General features: G+C 33.7%; 1 protein-coding gene across 2 annotated transcripts in view; it reads right to left on the minus strand.

Moving 5' to 3' along the window:
* Exoc2 (exocyst complex component 2) overlaps nt 1-21,986 on the minus strand; it is a 197,043-nt gene that overhangs the window by 79,802 nt on the left and 95,255 nt on the right. For both annotated transcript variants that reach the window (XM_026398921.2, XM_077801565.1), the window contains exons 12-17: nt 16,064-16,189; nt 10,494-10,618; nt 2,311-2,376; nt 2,015-2,172; nt 1,467-1,588; nt 288-349 (exon numbers count right to left, since the gene is read on the minus strand). In XM_026398921.2, coding sequence (XP_026254706.1) covers nt 288-349; nt 1,467-1,588; nt 2,015-2,172; nt 2,311-2,376; nt 10,494-10,618; nt 16,064-16,189 — 659 coding nt within the window. The remainder of the gene's footprint in view (nt 1-287; nt 350-1,466; nt 1,589-2,014; nt 2,173-2,310; nt 2,377-10,493; nt 10,619-16,063; nt 16,190-21,986) is intronic.

Here is a 21,986-nt window from a genome sequence, read left to right on the forward strand (position 1 = left end):
TATGGAATTAAGAATAATCTGTTTTCTAAAAACTAATGCAAACAAAAATAGTGATACAGGAAGAAAAGGAGCCACTCTAAAAGAAACACACTGTTTTCACTAATTGTTAAATAAATGTGATTAGCATTAAGCAAAAATGAAAAATAAAAAAAGCTTATTTTTCTATTTTCAGAAAACTATTTAGAGTTGTAATGCAGAGAGCATAAACTCCTAATGAATGTAGTAAATGATTTATTTTTAATATAATAAACAATAATGACTAATAATGAAAAAGAATTTAAACTTACTAGAGAAGTCAATCCTTCATTATCAACAATCCAGTCCTCCTTTTCAGCTAATCTCTTTATTTCTACAAGGAAAACAAGCATACAGTCCTTTTCATTATAATTATCTCACTGATATTTATAAAGATAAAATTCTACAAAGGGTATGGCTTTAATTGTTTTATATAGATTTGTAAAAACCTGATGAAAGTAGGAATAGAATTTAATTTTTGTAGATTTAAAAAACTAAATATGTATTGCTTACTGGATTTTTCTAATAAAATACTAATATAAATAAAAAATTTTTATTACATAGCCCAATTTGGAAAATAGGCTTAATGATCACTTGATTGAGGATAACTTATTCAGTACTCTAAACTGGACAGATAAGCACAAAATAAGCCCTACAATATTTTTTTCCCTAAAACTTCTGATTAATACGTGGGATTCTATTTGAATGCTAGACATTTTTGACAATGGCAGGCAGCATAGTTCTCACTTGGCTAAAGGAATGCAAACTACCCAAACCTTCAACATTACAGGCTGGCACAGATTCCTGGGGAGAAAGGGTGAGGGGATGAATTAAGATGGGAATGTTCAGCTGCACAATGTATTAACTATCAAGTCTACAGTGATGTGACTTCCCCACTTAAAAAGCCCAGTGGCAGATAGTAATGGTTTGTGTTATTTCTAACAATGTTCTCGAATGTTTTCAAAAATATTTAATACCTAAAAGGCTGCTTTATAAAAACTAACCTTACTGCTTCTTATGATTCTATGTAGAAAATCCTGAGAAAAATCAAAATGCATCTATAATTTCTAGTATTCATAATACCATTGCTAATAGCCTTTCCTCAGTTTTACATTGTTTTTTCCAAATTAAAAAAAATTAAATATACACATATTTTTGAAACCAAATCCATATTTTATATATTACATTTTCTATTTAACATTTGCCGTAAGGATGCTCTTATATTCTGAACTATTTTCAAGTATACCTGCTTCAATTTCTGCATGTCTTTCATCTCAGCTAAATTGATTGGAAAAGATACCAAAATGAAAAAACCTCTGATGAACAGATAGAAATGAGATGAATTTCCTAAGAGTACTTTTCACTTATTTTCAAGGATTTGGAAGCTGAAAGAAGAGGGTATATTCAGATAACTATTGTCCAAGTAGTGTTATCAATTTTTCTTAACACACCTTCTGCTGTGTGTTGTAATGTGACCATTACACAACGTACACGGAGATCCAAAATAAGATCCTGAATAGTCTGCAACATATCATTAGGAATTTCGAGGGCAGTCAATGACTCATAAGTAAGCCTAGGAAACAAACAAAACAAAAGTTAGCAGAAGGGATCTTGAAGCAATTCCTTCCTATTGCTTTTATCATCTGTATTTGTGTTTCATAGAGCTCACAAGCTATATACCATTATGATGAAAAAAAGGAAATGAAGACCAAGATCATGGTATAACAATAATATTGAATTAAGCAACAGAAAAGATACACATACAACTTGGTTTTCTTATCCAACATAAAAACCAGGAATGTTTAAGAGTTTCATTATCAGATGATAAGCGAGAAATAGTAGAGGCAACAGGACAGAGACAAAGAAAATTTCCTCCTTGCTGACTATATTAAAACATCATTATCCCATACTAAAGTCCACTCTCCCCCTCCCCCGAAAAAAAAAAGAAGGTATATTTGTGTGTGTTTACCCTTTTTGATGACCATGTGTCTATACTTACCTTATGGTCTGGATGACATGAGCAAGCCATTGCCCAGAGAGCTCAGACTTCACCTCCCAGCCTCCATACTGCCTCATTTCTCCCTCTCGGATGCTGAGTGGGAGCAAAGCTCCACGGATCAACTTCACAAGAGAATGCATTACTTCCTGAATCATTTTCTAGAAATGGACAAGCAGAAATGTACTGAAATGTCATCAGTCTGATCAATAACAAATACTTTCACTGTAAAATATTCTCAGATTTTAAAACCTCAGATGAGAAAACCCTACTCTGTATTTCTGCATACTTATACTTACCTTGAAATCATTTTGTCTTTGCCTTACATTCTTTGATCTTTCAACTTGGCCTGACTTCTCGGCAGTCTTAAAAATTTTAAAACAAAGAAAACATATTAGTTGTCTTTTAGGAACAATTTATAAAAATAAATCTTTTAAAGTTGTACATAGAACATGAGATATGAGCTGATTTGATTGGATACTTAAAAAATAATTTAAGTTTCTGGTTATAAGATGACGAATTAGAAAACCTTTCTTATACCAGCAAGAAGTTACATACCTTTCTAAAACCTTTAGGAACAATTCCCATAAATAAATCTAAAAATTAAGTTGAAATTACCAACTTTGAAAGTGTTCATATGGTATTTCAATAATTAAAACTATGATTAAAACTACGGTTAAACTACGATGTATCCATGATAACATTTTAAACATAATTTCTCATTAGATAGTACAGAAGTAAAATGAAGAGTAAACTCTAAATTAAGGTACAGTAATCATAGGATATCCATTCTATTTCCCTGGTAAATACTTTTTAAATATAAGCATTATGTAATTTTATTTTAAAAAATTATAAATTACGGCTCTTCTTTCGGGGATTTTACAGTGTAATTTAGGAAGAAATACATTCTACTATTCTAGAATAATTTTTTTTTTTCTGCTTTTGACATACTCCATCTTTTCCTTAAAGTAATGTGTAGAAGACTTCATATTGATTAAAAGAGAGATCTGTTCAACTGGATTTCAGTTGGCATTTTATTAACCAATTTTTAACAATTAAATACTAGGAGGGCAAGGTGAGAAAACACTCCAAATATAAAAGCAACAACAAAATTACACCATGTGAAAGAAGATTCTGACATTTCATGGATATTATGTAAAAATTATTCCTTAAAATTAAAACCCTTACATATACATGGCAAGAGACCTTTCAAGTTAAAAACAATCACATTATCAATGATTATGTTATTGACTTCAAATTAACTTTAAAATACAAGTCGTGTTTATTGATATATAGAACACATATACACACATTGTATAAACTAAAGAAACAGTATATAGAATTTATATAATTAACAATATTGATATGAATGAGTAAACAAAGGATTAGATTGTTGGTTGTTTCCAACAAAAATGTCTGACAGGACTGACAAGAAATGGTCAGCACAAACATAAATATTCATCTTTCAAACTCTAATTTACACTTATTTTAAATTTTATATTAAACTATGAAATTGTCATTTTTTTCTTAGAAGAAATTCACTTTTGCTTTGAAAGGATTAAAGGTATAAATAAAAACCCTAAGCTCAAAATTCACCTCAATAACCATTCAAAAAAGCTGACTCCTAGGTTCACTGATGCTTTAAATTCTTAGTACAGCAAAATGGATATTTTCCTTTATTTTTAAGATGAATGAAAATAAGTAAAGTGTATTAAGTATGAGAGTGATGTGATATATATATATATATATATATATATATATATATGAAATCTGACCACCCTGGGCACTGTGGTAAGGAAAGTGACCTGTCTGTGCCTCTTGTCTGAGTCATATCCACTTAGGCAAGTCCAAATAGCTCTCAGAGTCTGCTAGCTTGCTTTCTGTTTTTGTCCAGTATAGTGCTCAGTCAAAATCCCACAATTGGATTACAAAACACACGTGAAGCTCTGGGTTTGATTCCCAGTACTGCCCTCCCTTCCCCAGCCGAATCATGCTGCTGGTAATATAGAACCTCAGTGCTGAAATATTTGCAAATTAATGTTCTGCTCACTAAGGGGCTAGTGCTGTTCTCTGAATGTTGTGAACACTTTTCCTCCACTTTTCTTTCTTTACTCTCCCACTAATTGTTCCTACAATTTCAAATGGTATTTCTATCCTTCCAAATGGTATCTCCAGTGCAAATGTTTTCTCTGAGACCCATACTTGAATCTCAAATTGCCTATTGCAATCTCTTCTTGAGTCCACTATCTTAGAAACTTGGTATGTTTCCTCCCAAGCACATTCTTTCTCAAATCTTTCAGGCTCTGAAAATGGCAAACCTGTTCACTCAGGAACCTGTTACAGAGCTATATCTGACAACCTACCCTCATCTCTTTCATCTGATCCAGCAAGACCAATCAACACTACTTCCAAAATACAAATCATGCCTACCAATTTCTCTCCAACATAAAACCTTCATCCAATACCACCACTCTTTCCTGCCACCTTCACTCTGACAATTTATTTAGAATAGGCAACCAAAGTGATCTTTTTTAACACAGGAGGCCAGCCCAGTGAGCTTCTCCTGACATGTGCATGGCTGCTAGGGACAGTCTGGGGCTTTCCTCCCATTTTTTCAGATGCCACATGACACATGTGCCATTCATCATATACTGCTTGCTAATCCCTCCTGCATTGTTTCCTTTTCATATGCCAAGTGTCAGCTTAAATATCCAGAGAGACCTTACATCCATTCCATTCCACTACTACAATTTTTATCTCAGGGTAAAAGAAAAAGTTTTTTTGCTTCTTTTTGTTTCTTTTACAGCCTTTTGCAGGGCTTAGGGTGACTTTTTTAAAAATATATTTTGGTCCTACCTCTCCAAGAGGGAAAAGGGTCAGGCTTACCCTTGTCAGTGTTTTATTTATACTACATATGTCTATTTCAGAATTTGTGTCTGCATATATATATTGTGTGTGCATGTTCGCATGTATATGCATGTTGAAGCTATACGCACGTGTACTCATATAATGTATGCATGTATATATGTGCATATTCTATGTCATGTGTATGTGCACAAATGTATGTCTGTAATATTGGTAGCTACCTGTGCATGTGTTTGTGTCAGTATCTGGCATACAGAGGATTTCCAGTGTATTCCATAAATATCTGGCGAAGAAATTACCACCAGGGGTTAGGTTATATTCCTGAACATACTTCAAAAAGCATGGCTGACCTAAACAATGTGGTGCTCTGAAGGCCTTTTTGAAAAACCTGAAGTTCTAGGTCTCAAGGTGACAGACTAACCCTTGGAAGGAGATCTGCCAGGCATAAATACTATGATATGTCTCAGAAGAACTCAACACACTCAATTCTTCCTGGAGACTTAAGTTGTCAACAAAAGGTATATGCAGAAGTCTGAAAGTTTTGTGTGGGGACTGGGAGTACTATTATCCACGTTGAAATCAGAAGCTCCTGAGGATCCCAACTCCTACTGCACTGTCAGGAAGTACACAATGAAACAGAATTCTGAACTGCTGAAGATTTAAGAAACTTGAACAATCATTAATTTTTTATTTGTCAACTTGAATAGGCCACAGGGTGCCCAAGCATTTGTTCAAATATGAATCTGTGTTCCCGGATGAAGTTAACACTTAAATCAGGAGACTGAGTAAAGCAAGAGGCCCTCCCCTATATGGTGGGCCTTATCTGATCAGTTGAAGGTCTGAATATAACAAAAGGCTGTTTCCCTGTTTCTGAGGGAACTCTTCCTGCTTTCTATTCAACTTGGGGTATTCATCTTTTTTTTTTTTTTCTTTGATACTTAAACTGAAACATTTGCTTTTTTTGGATCTCAAGCTTAATGACTTTCACACTGGACCCAGTTCTCCTGGGTCTCCTCTCCAGCTTACTGCTTCACCCTTTACACCTGACTTGTCAGTTTCCACAATTGTGAGCCAATTCTCCTTGTGTGTGTATGAAGGAGGGGGAGGGGAGGGAGAGAGAGAGAGAAGGGGGTGTTATGAATACCTACACATATCCTATTTGATCTGTTTCTCTGGAGAACCCTGATTCACACATTCCTACTCTGGTATGCTATAGAAAAAAGAAGAGACATATCAGCATAAAACTGTCAGAGGCAGTCTTTTCTAATTATATCTTCCACAGTACCTGAACTTTGTACATAAGGGGGATGTTCAATGGAAAGATTATTTCAAAGTCAGTTGTTCTGTAAATACTCTTAAATGAAAGAAAATGAGTTGAAAATGTGTAGTTAAGAAGTATCACATCAAGGGCTGGGAACATGGTTCCATAGTAGGGCATTTGCCAAACACATATCAGGCCGCGGGTTTGGTGCCCCATCTTTCTCCCATTCAACAAATATCTCAAATTAAGGCTATGTTTTGTGATAATTTTGATCACAAAACAGGTGCTTATAAATGTATGATGACATCTACTGGACAATAATTTTGTAAAATTCAGGGACTTGTCTCCAAATATATGCAAAGTAAAAGGGAAAGAGGAGTTAGGTCTAATGCATGCAATTGCTAATGAAACAACAGTTACATATTGTTTTAATCTGATAAGGAGTTGAACATTCCCAACACAAGGAATTTCCTTAGGTTTACCCTACTTAAAAAAAAAAAAATCTAGCTTTGGAATCTACAGTACATTTTAATTGCATGAGTTATACAACTTTTTAAGATAGAATTCCCAATTATTAACATATATTTGGATACTTTAAAAAATTTCATTCAAAAATACACTACATTTAAAACTATCTAAAGGAGAGATCTTAATCTATTATTAACCATTTCGTTAACTAAAAACCTTAACTCTTTCCTGCACACACAGACCAAAACTACTTTGTGGTAAGACCAACGGCTAGATTTCACTGTTTTGATTCACATTATGTTACTTCACATGGGCTAACAGGTTTTGAAGAACTGACTATTTATTTAAACTGTTGGAAACTTCATCTAAATCTTTAACGGATGGACTCTTAATAATAAAACAAGATAGTTCTATAACAAAATATGAAATTTTAAGTAAATTGTATTCAAATATTATAAAGCTCTCTGGTATGAAATTAACGCATTAAGACTCAAGTTGTCAATTCTGAGAACATAATAATCATTTCAAAGTTACCATAAGTGATATACTTGTTGCTTAATTTAAGTTTTTATAGGTGTTCTACATCTGAAACAATGGGACCAAATGGGTTAAATATCAACTATCAAAAACCTCAAAATTCAGGGACTAGGGTTGTTGTTCAGTGGTAGAGCACTTGCCTAGCATGCATGAGGCACTGGGTTCGATCCTCAGCACCACATAAAAAATAAATAAACAAAGGTATTGTGTCCATCTACAACTAAAAAAATAAATTCTTTAATAAAAAAAAACCTCAAAATTCTTCTCAGTATTAAGTTTCTAGATTTCACTCATAGACTGACAGGATGGACACACTTTTCAACTCTTCCACTCCTAGCTATTTTCCTTTGTTACCTTTTGAGCTTCTCAATAGATGGTAAAGAGTTTTAAAACATGCTTCAATCTGTACAGCAAATTATACTTAATTATATTTCATATTTTTACCATAAGTAGGTAGAACCTACAAGGAAGGAAAATATATCCCCTTTCACTAAAATATCCCAGATCAAAAGCTATTAGAAACTTTATGACTCTAAAAAGAGTCAAAATAAAGCAAGCTACTGACTGTATTGGGTGGTTCACCTTTAGGAACTGATCCAAATGAGAGGAAAAAAACATATTTGGCTAGAAACAAATAATATAGTTTACAATCCATTTCCTAAGGGACTGATTCTTGAGGTGAGTTAATCTACCTTTACATCATTCAATTCTACTCTAATAGTTTAGCACTCTAATTTTCTTTCTCTCTCTTTTTTTTTTTTTTTTTTTTTTTTTTTTTGTTGTTGTTGTTGGTACTGGGAGTCAATCCAGGGACCACACACATGTTATGCAAGTACTCTACCACTGAGTCACATTCCCAGCCCTGGCATAAATTTTATTCCAAATAATAAGAACAAACTCTTATTTATCTGCCAGAGACTGTTATAAGCACTTTACTTACTTTAACTCAAAGAATTTTCAAAGCAGCCCTATGGAAGTAGTCATAGAGAAGTAAAGGTCATGCCTATTTCTGTTTGTAACACTAGTGTTGTGAGAAAATCTTTGAACAACCTTTCCTGTCCACATAAGTGAATTGGTTTAGAGATGGAGCAGATTGTAAAGAGGAAGCTGTGGTGCCAGCGGTGCATCTCTTCTCCACTGTGGAATAGGGTAAAGGACCCAAAGCCTGTTTCCAGCACAGCAAGCTGCCCACATTCATTTAGCTGAGATCCATGGAAAGACAAATCAAAGTGTGAAACGCATGAAAGCAGAGCATTCGAAAAACTTTTCTCAGCCGACCTGCAAAACTAAAGTTAAAGTATTCTCTTCCGAAGCTAGCAATAAACAACATTATATTTATGAAGAGCAGTCAAGCCCCACTTTATTGTATAGGATTCCCTCTTTTAAAGTTCACTCTTCAACAGAGGTTTTGCATAACCAGGTGATACAAAGTAAAGCAAAAAAGTTGTCAATTATTGCCTTAATATTTAAAATTGTACCTCTAGAGTAATTAATACACTTTTGATGTTAAAGAAATAAAAATTGTACTTGTTATGTGATTTGTTTTTCAGCACTAAAAACTTGGGTTTTCATGTACTACCATTTTTCTGGTTTTCATACAAGAAGTAAATTTTATAGGTTGGATAACCAGCCAATCATATAAATAAAGATCTAGGAATCCATAGGCAGAAAAGAGATCATGGACAAGGAATTTTAATATAAAGGGGAAAAAAAACCCTCCAGAGGACAATTCTATTTCTTTAACATCTGAGTGAATTTATGCTCATGGTCAAAGGAGATTCAACAGAACACTAGAGCATTCAGATACCTAACTACTTCTCACTGAGGAGGAAGGATCTAAAACATCAAAAATGTGCCATCTTTGGGGGGGGGGGTGTTGTCATTTTATTTTTGGAAAAAAAAAAGGTTTATCCTTTGTTCATGTCTACTTTCCATGTTGTCAAGTTCAAAAAAGCAGGAAATAGACCTTCATGAATACCCCCACACCTCTTCTAGCCCTCCTAGAGCTATACAGAGTTCCCCCAGGTCTGAAATAATCCATATAACTAGAATTTCCTAATGGGAATAAATTTAAAAATCATGTCATATAGCCCCATTGTTTCAATCTACTTGAGTTCTTATGAGCCTTTACATTTTAATGAGTCACACATTTACTTAATATCTTAATAGTAATATACAGATGTCTCTGACTTATGATGGTTCAACTTTACAATGGTGTGAAAGTGATAAATATCACTTTGAATTCTGTGTGTTTCCTAAGCTAGGGACATATGTTGTAATCAAGAAACAGAACCATCTTCTTAATCTTACAGGTGGGACCAGGTAGCAACTAGAGGCAAAGGATGTTTACAGTGTATATTCCAAGAAATGGAGGCCTTTTGTGAAGTATCTGATGTGAGGTCATAAAGTGATAAGTCTGATTTCCAAGTGTGACATACAAAAGTCAAAGTCGTTACTTTTATGTTCATACTTTCCACTCTGCCAACTATAGATGCTTTTCAATTCACAATGGCATTATGTACTGATAAACCCATCATAAATTAGAAATATCCTAAGTTAAAAATGCATTTAACATATATAATCTATAGATATTATAACTTGTAACACAATAAACTATAGTGTATGGGCTATTTTCCTGCTCACTGCTGCCACCTACCATCACAAGTGATGATTACACCATATGTCCCTAGCTTAAGAAACATAAAATTCAAAGTGATGTTTCTATTGTTATCACTTTCACACCACTGTAAAGTTGAACTATCATAAGTCAGAGACATATGCACATTGCAATTAAGATATTAAGTAAATGCATGGCTCATTAAAATGTAAAGGCTCATAAGAACTCAAGTAGGTTGAAAAAATGGGGCTATTTGACATGATTTTTAAATTCATTCCCATTAAGAAATTCTAGTTATGTGAATTATTTCAGACCTGTGTACAAGCTGCAAACATTTTATTTGTGCTTTATTATTTGTTCACAGTTTACCAAAGTAATTTCATTCACAATTTGTCCTGACATTATACTTGAGTCTGAATCCTTGAAAATACTTCATGTTTTTCTTAATTTAGTTGTTTTCCTCATTTAATCCTTATAACCACTTGTTGAGATGAATACCCTTACCATTTGCTTTTTATAGATGAAGAAACTGAGTCCTGGAACAATCAAGTAATTTGATCAAGGTCATGTGGCCACCAAGTATCAGTGTTTAATAACACTTTTAAGTAAATCTTAAGATATAAAATGACAATTACAGGGTTCAAGCTTCTAAGGTTTCAAAATCTAAAATAAATATTTAAGAACAGAAATTCACAATAACTTAGCTCCACCTATAGTTTATTTCCTTTACATACCTCACTGAAAAGGCTTCCATTAACATAGGAAATCCAGAGTTTCCAGAAGTTAGGCAGCTGACTTAAAACAAGCTTGGTTAATTTTTCAACAAATGCCACTCTGTAGGGAGTTTTATATCTCCATGCTAAGGGAAAGAAGAATAAAATACTATGAATACTCTTGTGAATCAGTAAAATAATGTATTTGAAGATATGATTTTCTACTCATACCCACACCTAAAAATGAAATACAAAGAAGAAATAACCTAAATATGGGTAGAAACTTGTGTTGGCCCACTTTGGCTATGGAACGTCAGTTTAGTGATGCAGCAATATTTCTTTTTTTTTTTTTTTAATATGTAGTTTTTTAGTTGTAGGTGGACACAATACCCCCATTTTATTTTTATGTGGTACTAAGGATCGAACCCAGTGCCCCACACATGTCAGGCAAGCACTCCACCCCAGCCCCACAGCAATATTTCTTAATTCATATCATACTCTAGAGCACAACAGTCACCAAGGTCCCTACTTTTCTTGTTTCAGTCTGGTATTGAGGAGCACCCTCTAAAGCATCCCAGGCCAGGCCAGGCAGGGACCAGGATGACAGGTCAGGCCAGTACACCATCAGCTGGGAGGACCAGGAGAGAAGGGTACTTTGGCTTTTCAACCTTATCCTCAGGATAGTGTAGTTTTCTTCAAAAAGTCATGCCTTCAACCAGCAAAGAAAAGCCAACATAAGGGCTTGCTCTGCCATCTAATGAAACTAAAAGCTAATTACAACCTTTGAGAAATGTCATTATATACCCTAGATGGTGAAAATTCAGTCAAGAATCCAGTTGTCATAAAGGAGCATATTCAAGTGCAATCACTGAATGAATAACTCCTCCCATAAGATAGAAATTCAGAAAAAAAATATTGAAACCTCTTTGGTTCTACATTATTTATAGCAGTAACTAAGAAATAAAGCCTTAGATTTCTTTGAGGAGGAATACATTCTTGGGAACAAAAACATATGTAGAAATTTAGGCACCTGTAGCTATTTTCAGGCTCCCTCTTTGTTTATCCCAGGGTTGACTGTTTGGCTACTTGGCTCAGGATTCCTTCCTGTCTTCACTGCTTCTACCCTAGCTGCTCACTTGGGAGCTGCTGCAAGATCCCACAAAGCCCTTCACCAGTCCCACTTCAGTGATTATCAGAAATGCTGGAGGGTGGAGGGAATTATGATCTGTTATTTAGCAACATCAAAGACAAGTCAGCTTCCAACAAGGATTTCCATTAACTCCATGACCAACCACTGTTTTTCAAAATACCCCTAGGCCAAAAAAAAAAAAAAAAAAAAAAAAAAGTGCTATTCTTCTTGGTATTACAGGGAAGGAGGTGTAAATTGTATTTGTTTTAAAATGTCTAATAACTTTCTAACTTGTTAATATATGGCTAGGAAATAAAACAGTGGAAGACACTGCCTGGCCCCCACCCCCATTTGCCCAGCCCTTGGTCCAGCTGTAAGAAACCACTGTAACAAGTATCTTGTGATTCTTTGCTAAAAGCTTTTTGTATGTACAAACATAAATATGTACTCTCTTCCTCCCAACTGTCACTTTAAGTTTTGTTTTTTTTACAAAAATGAAAGTATACTAAATACACTCATTTGATGCTTGGCTTTTTTCATCTAACAATGATTCTTATCTTCCACCTTCACAATTAATATGTTCCTCTTCTTTCTTCCCATAGATACAGAGGACACAGTATTTAATATTGGAGGTAGTCTAATAGGAAATTATCTTCTAATAGAAAAGATTGTTTTCAGTCTTTTGCAGTTAAAACTAATGCTTTAGCCAATAACAGTATGCCTATATCATTTAGCACATGTGCCTGTACAGAATAAACTCCATTATAAGAACTACTGGGTCAAAGAGTACATGCAGTTGTAATTTTGAGAAATATTATTGAATTGCATTCTAAAGAAGTTATGTACACTTTATCAAACAACACATGAAAGTATAAGCTTCATTATAACCTCACCAACAAACAAACCAAACACAAAAGCTAAAACAAAACCTAAAACAAAAGCTTGGGGTTTTTGCCAAACTGGTATTTCACTACAATAGTATACTGACTTTTATTACTATTGTTATGAATGAGGTTGAGTACCGATTCATATGCTTCCAAGCCACTGAAACTTCCTTTTTGCTGCTTTTAGAGCCTCTTTTTTTTTTCTTATGCATATCAATCCTCTGCCTATGTTGTACAGGCACGTTCTAAACTCATTTTTCACATGTATGAAAGGCATGATTCTTTAGTTAAGGGCACATTGTAAACTTTTACTCGACCAATATTTATTGATGATTCACAGTGTGCTTATCATGTGGCTATACTCAAGATCTGTGTGAATTGTTCACCACTAATGCTGAACAAGCTCTGCTTTCACAGAGCTTCACAATCTAACAGAACAGTCAATTCAGTACATCACAATAGCAATGTGAGGCAAGGCTAAGAAGTTAAGAAGTAGCTTTCATTTGTTGATAGAGCTGTTACAGATTCTTTTTCCTAAAAAGTAAATGATAGATTATTTTCCAAAAGCAGGCAGCATGCCAGGGGCAGGTGTGTTCTAATAACAAGGTAAAAAACAGGAGGAGAAAAATCTAAAAGTTGAAGCAGTGAAAAATTTTCAATACATGGTAACAAATAAACATTGTATCTTTCCCAAGAACAATGTTTCCAAATATCTAGTTCCTCCATGCAGCCAAATCTATTATTATTTTGTACCCACCACCACCACTATCCAACCCCTCACTGTGAGAAACTCATCTGTACCTTTATCTCACATATTCTTTGCAAGGCTTATTTGATGGGAAATTAAAGTAAAAGTGTCCAAAGCAGAACCCATTGAACCTGTACCAGCTCTTTATGTAGTTTGTCCTAGCTCACTGCCTATAAATGTACCCTGTGCATATAGATAATAATGTAGGTATCTATACTCTATAGGTGTAAAAAAGCAGTTCTTCATGAAGATTACGCCCCAAACCAAGGCAAAAAATAAGGAATATTGTCTTTTTTCTCCCTTTCTTTCTTTCTTTGGGTACCAGGGATTAAACTCAGGGGTACTCAACCACTGAGTCACATCACCAGCCTTATTTTGTATTTTATTTAGAGACAAGGTCTCAGTTAGTTGCTTAGCACCTCACTTTTGCTGAGACTGGCTTTGAAATCACAATCATCCTGCCTCAGCCTCCTAAGCCACTGGGATTACAGGTGTATACGCCACATCATCTGCTTTTTTGTTGCTTTAAAAGAAAAATTTCTTTTTAAAAACCATAAAATAAGCAAAGTAAACTCACCCACTTTCTTGTTAAATCCCTAAATGAGCATTATAAATTGAAATGATTTTAAGATAGAAAAAGTACTTAAACAATCATAAATAAAAACATAACAAATCAATTCCAAAAGATTCCTTTGACTGAATCTTTCTATGGCACATTAACCAGAGAAACTATTTTGCCAGACTTCACATAGTGGAGAAATAATGTTGTTGGACAGTCACAGGGAATGGGAGTTCTGCCATCACTAAACATACTGGCACTCAGTCACCAAGGTTCTCAGAAAATAGCACAGTTCCTGCACCTCCTGCCCAGTGACAGAGAATAATTCTTACTTTTACATTATGTGTAAATTCTTCTTACGTGTATGTATATGTAATAGACTCCTTTCTCCCCCATTCCTTCTAAGTCTACTTCATCCAAATTCTTATCATTATAACTGAATAATAATTGGATTTTCTTTTCCAACAAGTCTTAGTTAAACGTCACATGATTAGTTAAGGGTCACATGATATATGACTGACAGAATAACATCAAGAGTAATTGCCTAAGAATGAAGAAAGGAACTAAGGACATATGGCAGAAACATTCATATTTTTTCCCAAAAGAAATCACAAAATATGTAGGTTGATTTGATCACAAAGTTGAGAAAGAACCTATTCAAATTTATTCATATCCATGTTTTATTATAAGCAAAACTTCATAATGTTACAACTTCAAAATATAACTTTAAGAAAATTAAACTTGATTTCTTTGACTTCCACTTCTAGCCATGCTAGAGTAATAAGAATTAGACTTAACCTCAGCCATAAATAACTAGACCAGCATTGAGAATGGCAAGCCCCTATGAAATAACTGTTTTCAGATACTGATAGCAGGCAGCACAGGTCTGTGATCCCTGGGGTGGGAATACATGTAGTAAGCCCATCATCACTCAGGGTTCCTGCTTTCAGCCAGTTTCTGGAATAAAGAGGCAAAGGAGGAGGAATTAAAATAAAGCTCAGTGGCCTTTCTGAGTTGTAGAACAAAGTTTAAGGAGGCTGGAGTAACTAGAAATTGCAGGGAGAGTTCAGGACAGAAAAGGGCTAGGTATTTAAACAAATAAATAAATAAAGCTTCAGATCTGTATGGGGATTCTCTTAAGTTTTTTTGCTGAGGACTAGGTCATACATATTTGGAGTTCAAACACTTCACAAAGCTAGGTAAAGACCAATTAGGAAATTATAAACTCAACAATTTTCAGATATCACGTAGGCCATGATAGAAATGAATTGATTTTAACTGCCTGGCTAGCATTATTTACAAGAAGACAATAAAGGGGCTGGGGATGTGGCTCAAGCGGTAGCGCGCTCGCCTGGCATGTGTGCGACCCGGGTTCGATCCTCAGCACCACATAAAACGAAGATGTTGTGTCCGACGAAAAACTAGAAAATAAATATTGAAAAAAAAAAAAATAAAGAAGACAATAAAACCCAGACACTCACCACTGAACATAAAGTGTGTGACAAACACTAACAACCACAAAAATCATTAGAAATACCCGAAAGCAAGGGAATGGGAATCATAGCTAGAAGAAGAAAAATTATTTGACAGTAACAGATCCAGAAATGATACAGATGATGAAATTAATAGCTATTAAAAGATATCTTTATATCATATTTATAATATATAATATAATATCTATGGCATAATATTCATATTATAATATCTTAAAGGTATAACTATCTTCAAATACTTAAAGGAAAACATGAAAATAACAAAGGAAGGGAAGATTTTAAAAAGACTAGCTGGGGGTATAACTCAGTAATAGAGCATATGCTTAGCCCTAGGTTCAATTTAGAACAAACAAAGAAGAATAGAACTTGAACAGATGAGAAATACAGTACCTGACATTTTTAGGTTGAACATTAACTAATGTTGGGCTGGGATGTGGCTCAGCGGTATAATATCTGTTGAGCAAGCACAAGGCCCTGGGTTCAATCCATAGTAACACCAAAAGGGGGGGGGTCAGAAAAGTTGAAATTGACTCTATAATAAAGCACTGAGTAAACCACAAGGAAAAGGGAAAAAAAGACCCTATCAATTAAATTTAATTACTGCACAATTACTTAATAAGCACAAGAGGTAAGAATTGATAATATTTCATACCATTTACATCACTAAATCATGGAATTTTCCAAGAAAAGGAAGAAAGTTTGAAATCATATGAGTACAGATTTAAAAGACCAAGTAAGTGTGTGTGTGTTGGGGAGGGGGAGGGGTGTTGACACCTACTGTCATCTCGACCAGACTGAAAACTGCTGCCTCTCTTTAGTGATGCTGTCTGACTGAGGTGGCCCAATACAGAAGGTCGCACATCATTATCAAGATCCAGCATGGGACTGTGCAGGCCAGGGTTACCTGCAAGAGAGAGGTGATATTCCCATTTATTCTATACATTCTTACTTAACTGATTTAATGCACTGTTTCTCTGAGGCTATTTCTTGCTCTACTGTTCTAATCTTTAAATAAAGCATCTACTAAGTAAAATAAAAAATATTTTCTCTAAATAGCTTTAAAAATCATTCCTACCATGACAAATTTGGAAGATTTAATCCATTATTTTGAAATCATGTGGTAGAACATGTGTGTCATTTTAGACAGCAAGCATGAAAACTGGCAAGTAAGGCTGTAAACATTAAAACTGGGAGGAGAAATAATTTTTTGCAAAACAACTCATTGACAGTTGGAAAGGAAGTCATGGAGACCTGACTCATTTTTACAGCATGAATCTTCTCTGGCTTTTTCACAATTTCTATTTAAGTTCCCAAATCTCATCCTTTTTTTCTGGGATGTAGAATTTGATTCCATTTCTATTCCTGATACAGGCCATCTAATTTGGATCCTTTTTACTTCACAATGTTAATATTCCAAAAGCTGAACATTCTGATATTATCAAAAAATTTTCTTTCTTTTCCTAGGTAAATTTCACACAAAAATACTGTTTTCTTGATTCTCTTCCCAGAAGTCTTCCAGAAACCCTCAGGATAAAGGCTATACCAGTTTTTTTTTCCATTCCAAATTATCCTGAAACTCAGGACACAATTTTTCTAAAATGGATCTCAAGAATTATAGGAATGGCATCACATAGTACTAAAAGAGTTTGTAAGGATATTGGTTTCAAGTGGTAAAATTTGCTTTGTTGCTCTGTAGAGGACCCTAGAAACACCACTAAGTGCTTTAGTGGAGAATTCAAAGATCTCCAAAATAAATGGAATTCAATGAGCATTTACAGAGCATTTACTATACACAGGACAAAAAAAAAAAAAAAAAAAAAACTTTAGGAGCTAGGGATGTTGCTCAGTGTTGGAGCATTTATGGGTACTTGCCCTAGCATGCATGAGGCCCTGGGTTTAATCCCCAGCACTGAAAAACCAAAACAAAACAAATAAAAAGCACCTGACTTTTCTTGCCTAATTTACTATCCTCTCCACTTGAAAGGCCTCACTCATGTTTCCTCTTCATCCGTTTAAACCCTTGTCCTTAAAGATTCATCTTAAATTATAGCTACTGCACAGCCTCTAACTGTAACAACTAAAAGGGTTATCTATCTTTGCCCTCTGACAGAAGTCAATCAGAATGTACACAATTTAACAATTTCACATCTCCCTTCTGTTCATTAACAGTTATGTATTATTGCCTAGTCCCAAACCAGACCACTGTGTTCTCAGAGGTAAGAACTAAATATTATATCTCCATATTCCAATAGTCATTGACCTTCCACAAATAATATCCTCAATGTATTAATGAGTGGTAAATTTCAAATTACTCACTGAAAACTGTATTTCCTGTTTTAAATAGCTTAAAAGAGCTTTAAAAACTTATGGATTCGTGTTCAGGTCAGGTGCTAAGGATATAACACATTTATAAATAAAAATAATTTATCGTTTTAGTATGGTGATTTCCTTATTTTAATAAGAGAACAAGGTGATGATTTTATGCCACCAATGCTAGCTATCCAGTTACATTCAACAAGTTATTTATTGAGCTTGTCTTGTGTGCCAGGAATCAAAGGCCCTGGGAAAAAGGTGATAGATAAGTCCCTGCTCTCAAGGACTTTACCTTAGAAAGGTGGAGGCAAAAAATAGACCAGTAAAAAAATAATAAAAACCTAGCATGAGTGCTATGCAGAGAATCTAAAGGAGTGAGGAAGCAGAGTGACCGGGTGATCAGAGAAACCCTGACTTCACAAGCATATACTATCCTCATGAGCCACTGTACATAATACAGTACCAGGTAAATGTTACCTGGAATAGAAATTAAATCATTTGGACAGATTCTTTTAGTGGGATGCAAGTTTCTGAAGACTATCTTTGGACTGCTGTGTTAAATATATTACTAATTTGGAAAACTATTGCATTTAACACAAAGCTTATATAATTCAAAATGTTAAAACAAATAAAAAAGACATGTGATGCAGAGTTAAAAAAAAAAGTAAAGAAACAATATTTTTTGTAAATAATTTTTCTATGTTAAATAGGAAGTTTGAGATTTTAATGATTTATGACATTTTACTTTGAAGTTTATACAGTTATTGCTATTAATAGTAGAATTCAGTAAGTTAATATCAAAATATTAATTTTCTGATACACTTTAAAAGGAAACTCCAGAGGGGTCTCAAACTTAGCATCACATTACATCTATATCCATTTTTATCTATATTTTAAAATGTGTTTTAAAAAGTATAAGAGAATGTTTTAATTTAAAAATGTTACTTTTGCAGGTTTCAGTACTATAAATTTATGACAAAGAAGAAAAGTGCTTCCTAGTTTCCTGAAAAATATGCTATATAACATTCTACAAATAATACAATTATCACTGCATAAGTGATTCTCAGAAAATCTTTTCCCCATAACTGATATCTTGACAACTTTAATTTAAATGGTTTGATATTGTATCATTTATGTAGTTTAAGTAAATCTTGAATTTTGAAACTGTTAAAAGACTGATTTATCTTTTTCTTTAATAACAGAAACTGTGTTAAGAATATGCTTTTATTCTATTAGAAACCACATCATCAGTTTTCTGTGATATCAGACAAAGAACATTAAACAAACTAATTTCTTAATTGATAGCCTAACGTCACCAGCAAGTATAACAGCAACACATGCCCTTATAGGATAAATCAGCATCTGGAACACATTTGTGAGACCTATTTGCACTGAGTGACCAGAAAGTAGCACTGCACCATTGCACCTAAATACATAAGCCTTATAAACCAAGCAGTAGGTACTGACCTAGAAGTGCCATTTCTCTCCCTAACATTGGCTCCTTTTCTCTGCTAAAAAGGAGGAGGAGGACAACTTACAATGCATTATTGTACAGGGAATTAAAAGAATTTTGCTTTGCAGAAAAAGAGATGGAAACATTTTAAATGATTTGTTTCAAATAATTTACTATCAAGTGTTCAAAAAAGAAAACTTGAGGATTATGACACTTCTTTAAACTGTATGACTTGATATTTTACCTCACAAAATTATTACAAATATTAAGTGGTTTTGACAATAAGTAAGCATTACTATAAAAGAACAAGATGGAAAAAATCCATAATTTTTGTAAAATATAAAATCAGCAAAGGCTTTAAGATATTTTATAAGAGCCTGGCATGGTGGTACATGCCTATAATATCAACAGCTCTGGAGGATGAGGCAGAAGGATTGAATTGCAGGTTCAAAGCCAGCCTAAGCAACTTAGAAAGACCCTGTCTCAAAATTATATATATATATATATATATAAAGGGATAGGATGTGGCTCAGAGGCTAAGTGCCGCTGAGTTCAATCCCAGATACCAAAAAAAAAAATTTCTTAATAAAATATTTCACAAGAAATTAGCCTATTTTATCTTGATTGTATTACCTTACAATATGTTAGCAATGTGTTTAAGAGAAATGTAAAGACAATATAAAGTTATATGTGAGAGTATCATATGCAACTAAAAATGATGTTATTTTGTATATTTTTCCTGAAAACCTAAATTTTCTTCCCATTGACAGTTAGCTGAGGATTAGTGTTCAACTATATCCATACTACTTTGATTTTTCATTAGAATGCTTGCTTGCAATAAAACCTTGTGTAGGTGACCGAGACTGAAGTTTTTATAAAGCTATGTTTGACTTTCCTTTCCAAACTAATACTAGAGATATGATAAATTGTGGTATAAAGGTGTATTAAGAATTGTAATGCAAAAAATAATAAGAGAGCTTATGTAAACAAATAAATAAAAATTAAAAAATATATATGAATTTTGAAGGGTAATTTGTTTTCTTGGCAGTAAATTTCCCCACTATTTTTTTTCTGAATGGAAAAACAAAACTTTCTTTTTCTTTAGTGCAAGGGATCGAATCTAGTGCCTCATGCATATTAAGCAAGTGCTCTATCACTGAACTACTTCCCATCAGATGGAAACTTTTAAGAAGATTTTGTCAAATAGGAAGTTATTACTTTTACCCTCAATGAAAATGTTTATGTTATGCCCTCATTTGGGCCAATACTAATTGTTCCCTATATAAGACAGTAGGGCAGGGATTAATTCTATGAAGAAGTCTCATGACTATATAGCTGGTATGGGGTTCTATAGCACTTAGTCACAGGCCTATTCTGTAAAACATACCTATAAAACATTAGTGCTTAAACCATGCATTTTGTAAAAACTTCTTGAGCAGTAAAATTCTGATCCTGTGATTCAAAGTTTGAGTATAAAATTTTAAATCATCATTACAAACAAAATTGGAAAAAAAAAAGTTTATTCTGCTCATTATTCCTACACTTTAAGAAACTCATCACTGGTGTTATCTTAAAAGTATAAAAAGTTTGCCTCTACATATACAGCAAATGTGAAAATTATGCCTTAAAAGGAAATTATATCACACAAATATTAAAGGTAAATATTAAAGGTACTTCATTAGAATTTTGTGATGTTATTTTATGGATTTTAGAGCTTGGCTAATTTTAAAGACACTAAGCACAGTAACCAATAAGTGTTCTCAAATGAATAAACTTAAGATAAAAAATTATACATTGCAGCCTGTCAAAATTATCTGAGAAATAACTACAGGGTCAAGACTACTCTGGAGTAATTCAAGTAGGCACAAACCCTATGGCGTGAAAAATCATTATAAAGCATTTCTAGAAATTCTACTATGTATTATTCATAAGAAAAATGGTACAAACAAAATTCTAAAGGAGTTCTTAGATCTGGCTTTATCTTTTAACTTCCACAAACTAGTATTACAATATTTACAATTTTACCAATATAAATGATACATCTCATCTACAAAAAGTTGGAAGAAAAAAATGCTTTACCTAATTGAGATGAAGAAACACACACACACACACACACACACACACACACACACACACACAAACTATACTTGGAAATAATTGACAGTAAAAATTCAATCTCATTTCTCCAGTTACATAAGTTTCTATAATATCCGATAGCAACATTGTCAAAAGAAATTCTTAAGCCCAATAGTAGAGCGCTTGCTTCACATACATAAAACCCTGGGTTCAATATCCAGTACAGAAAAAAAAAAAAAAGTCAAAAGGAATTATTTTTCTAATTGTGAGATGTGAGCATTGGATATATCTGACAAATTATAAACAAGCATAAAATTAGTTTTTAAATACTGTATAAATGCAGAACAGAAATTTGGCTTTAACAAGAGAAAAACAGTGGAAAATTTGTTTAAAAGTTGCAGGAGTTACTTTCTTCAGAACAATACCAGTCACTTCACTATATTACAATATTTACCAGTAAGTGTGAGGTCCTGAATCATCAATAAAAGACCAAGTTAAAACATTTGCTTTTTTTTTCCCTCCAGCAACTATGATATTTCTACTAGGTTAAAAATAGTCCAGCTTTATGCTCATCTATAGGTGAGGAAAGATCTCCCACAAAGCTCACAAACTCAAGGATTTATACTAAAACTCTGAATCCTACAATAATCAGTTTAAAAAAAACTGAGGAGGACTTTAAGAAGACTATAGAAAAATGCTTATTATACCTACATTCCATAAGACTTCAGGAAACCTTATCATATATTGCTCAAATCCTTTCAGCTCAAGCTGTGCAAGGTTTTGCCTATTTTAAATGCAAATAACTGTCAATATTTGTTTAACAGGGGTCTATACAACATAAAGTGCAGAAGAGACATTC

This window comes from Urocitellus parryii, chromosome 8 (genome assembly GCF_045843805.1).
Source record: "Urocitellus parryii isolate mUroPar1 chromosome 8, mUroPar1.hap1, whole genome shotgun sequence".
NCBI classification, from domain to species: domain Eukaryota; kingdom Metazoa; phylum Chordata; class Mammalia; order Rodentia; family Sciuridae; genus Urocitellus; species Urocitellus parryii.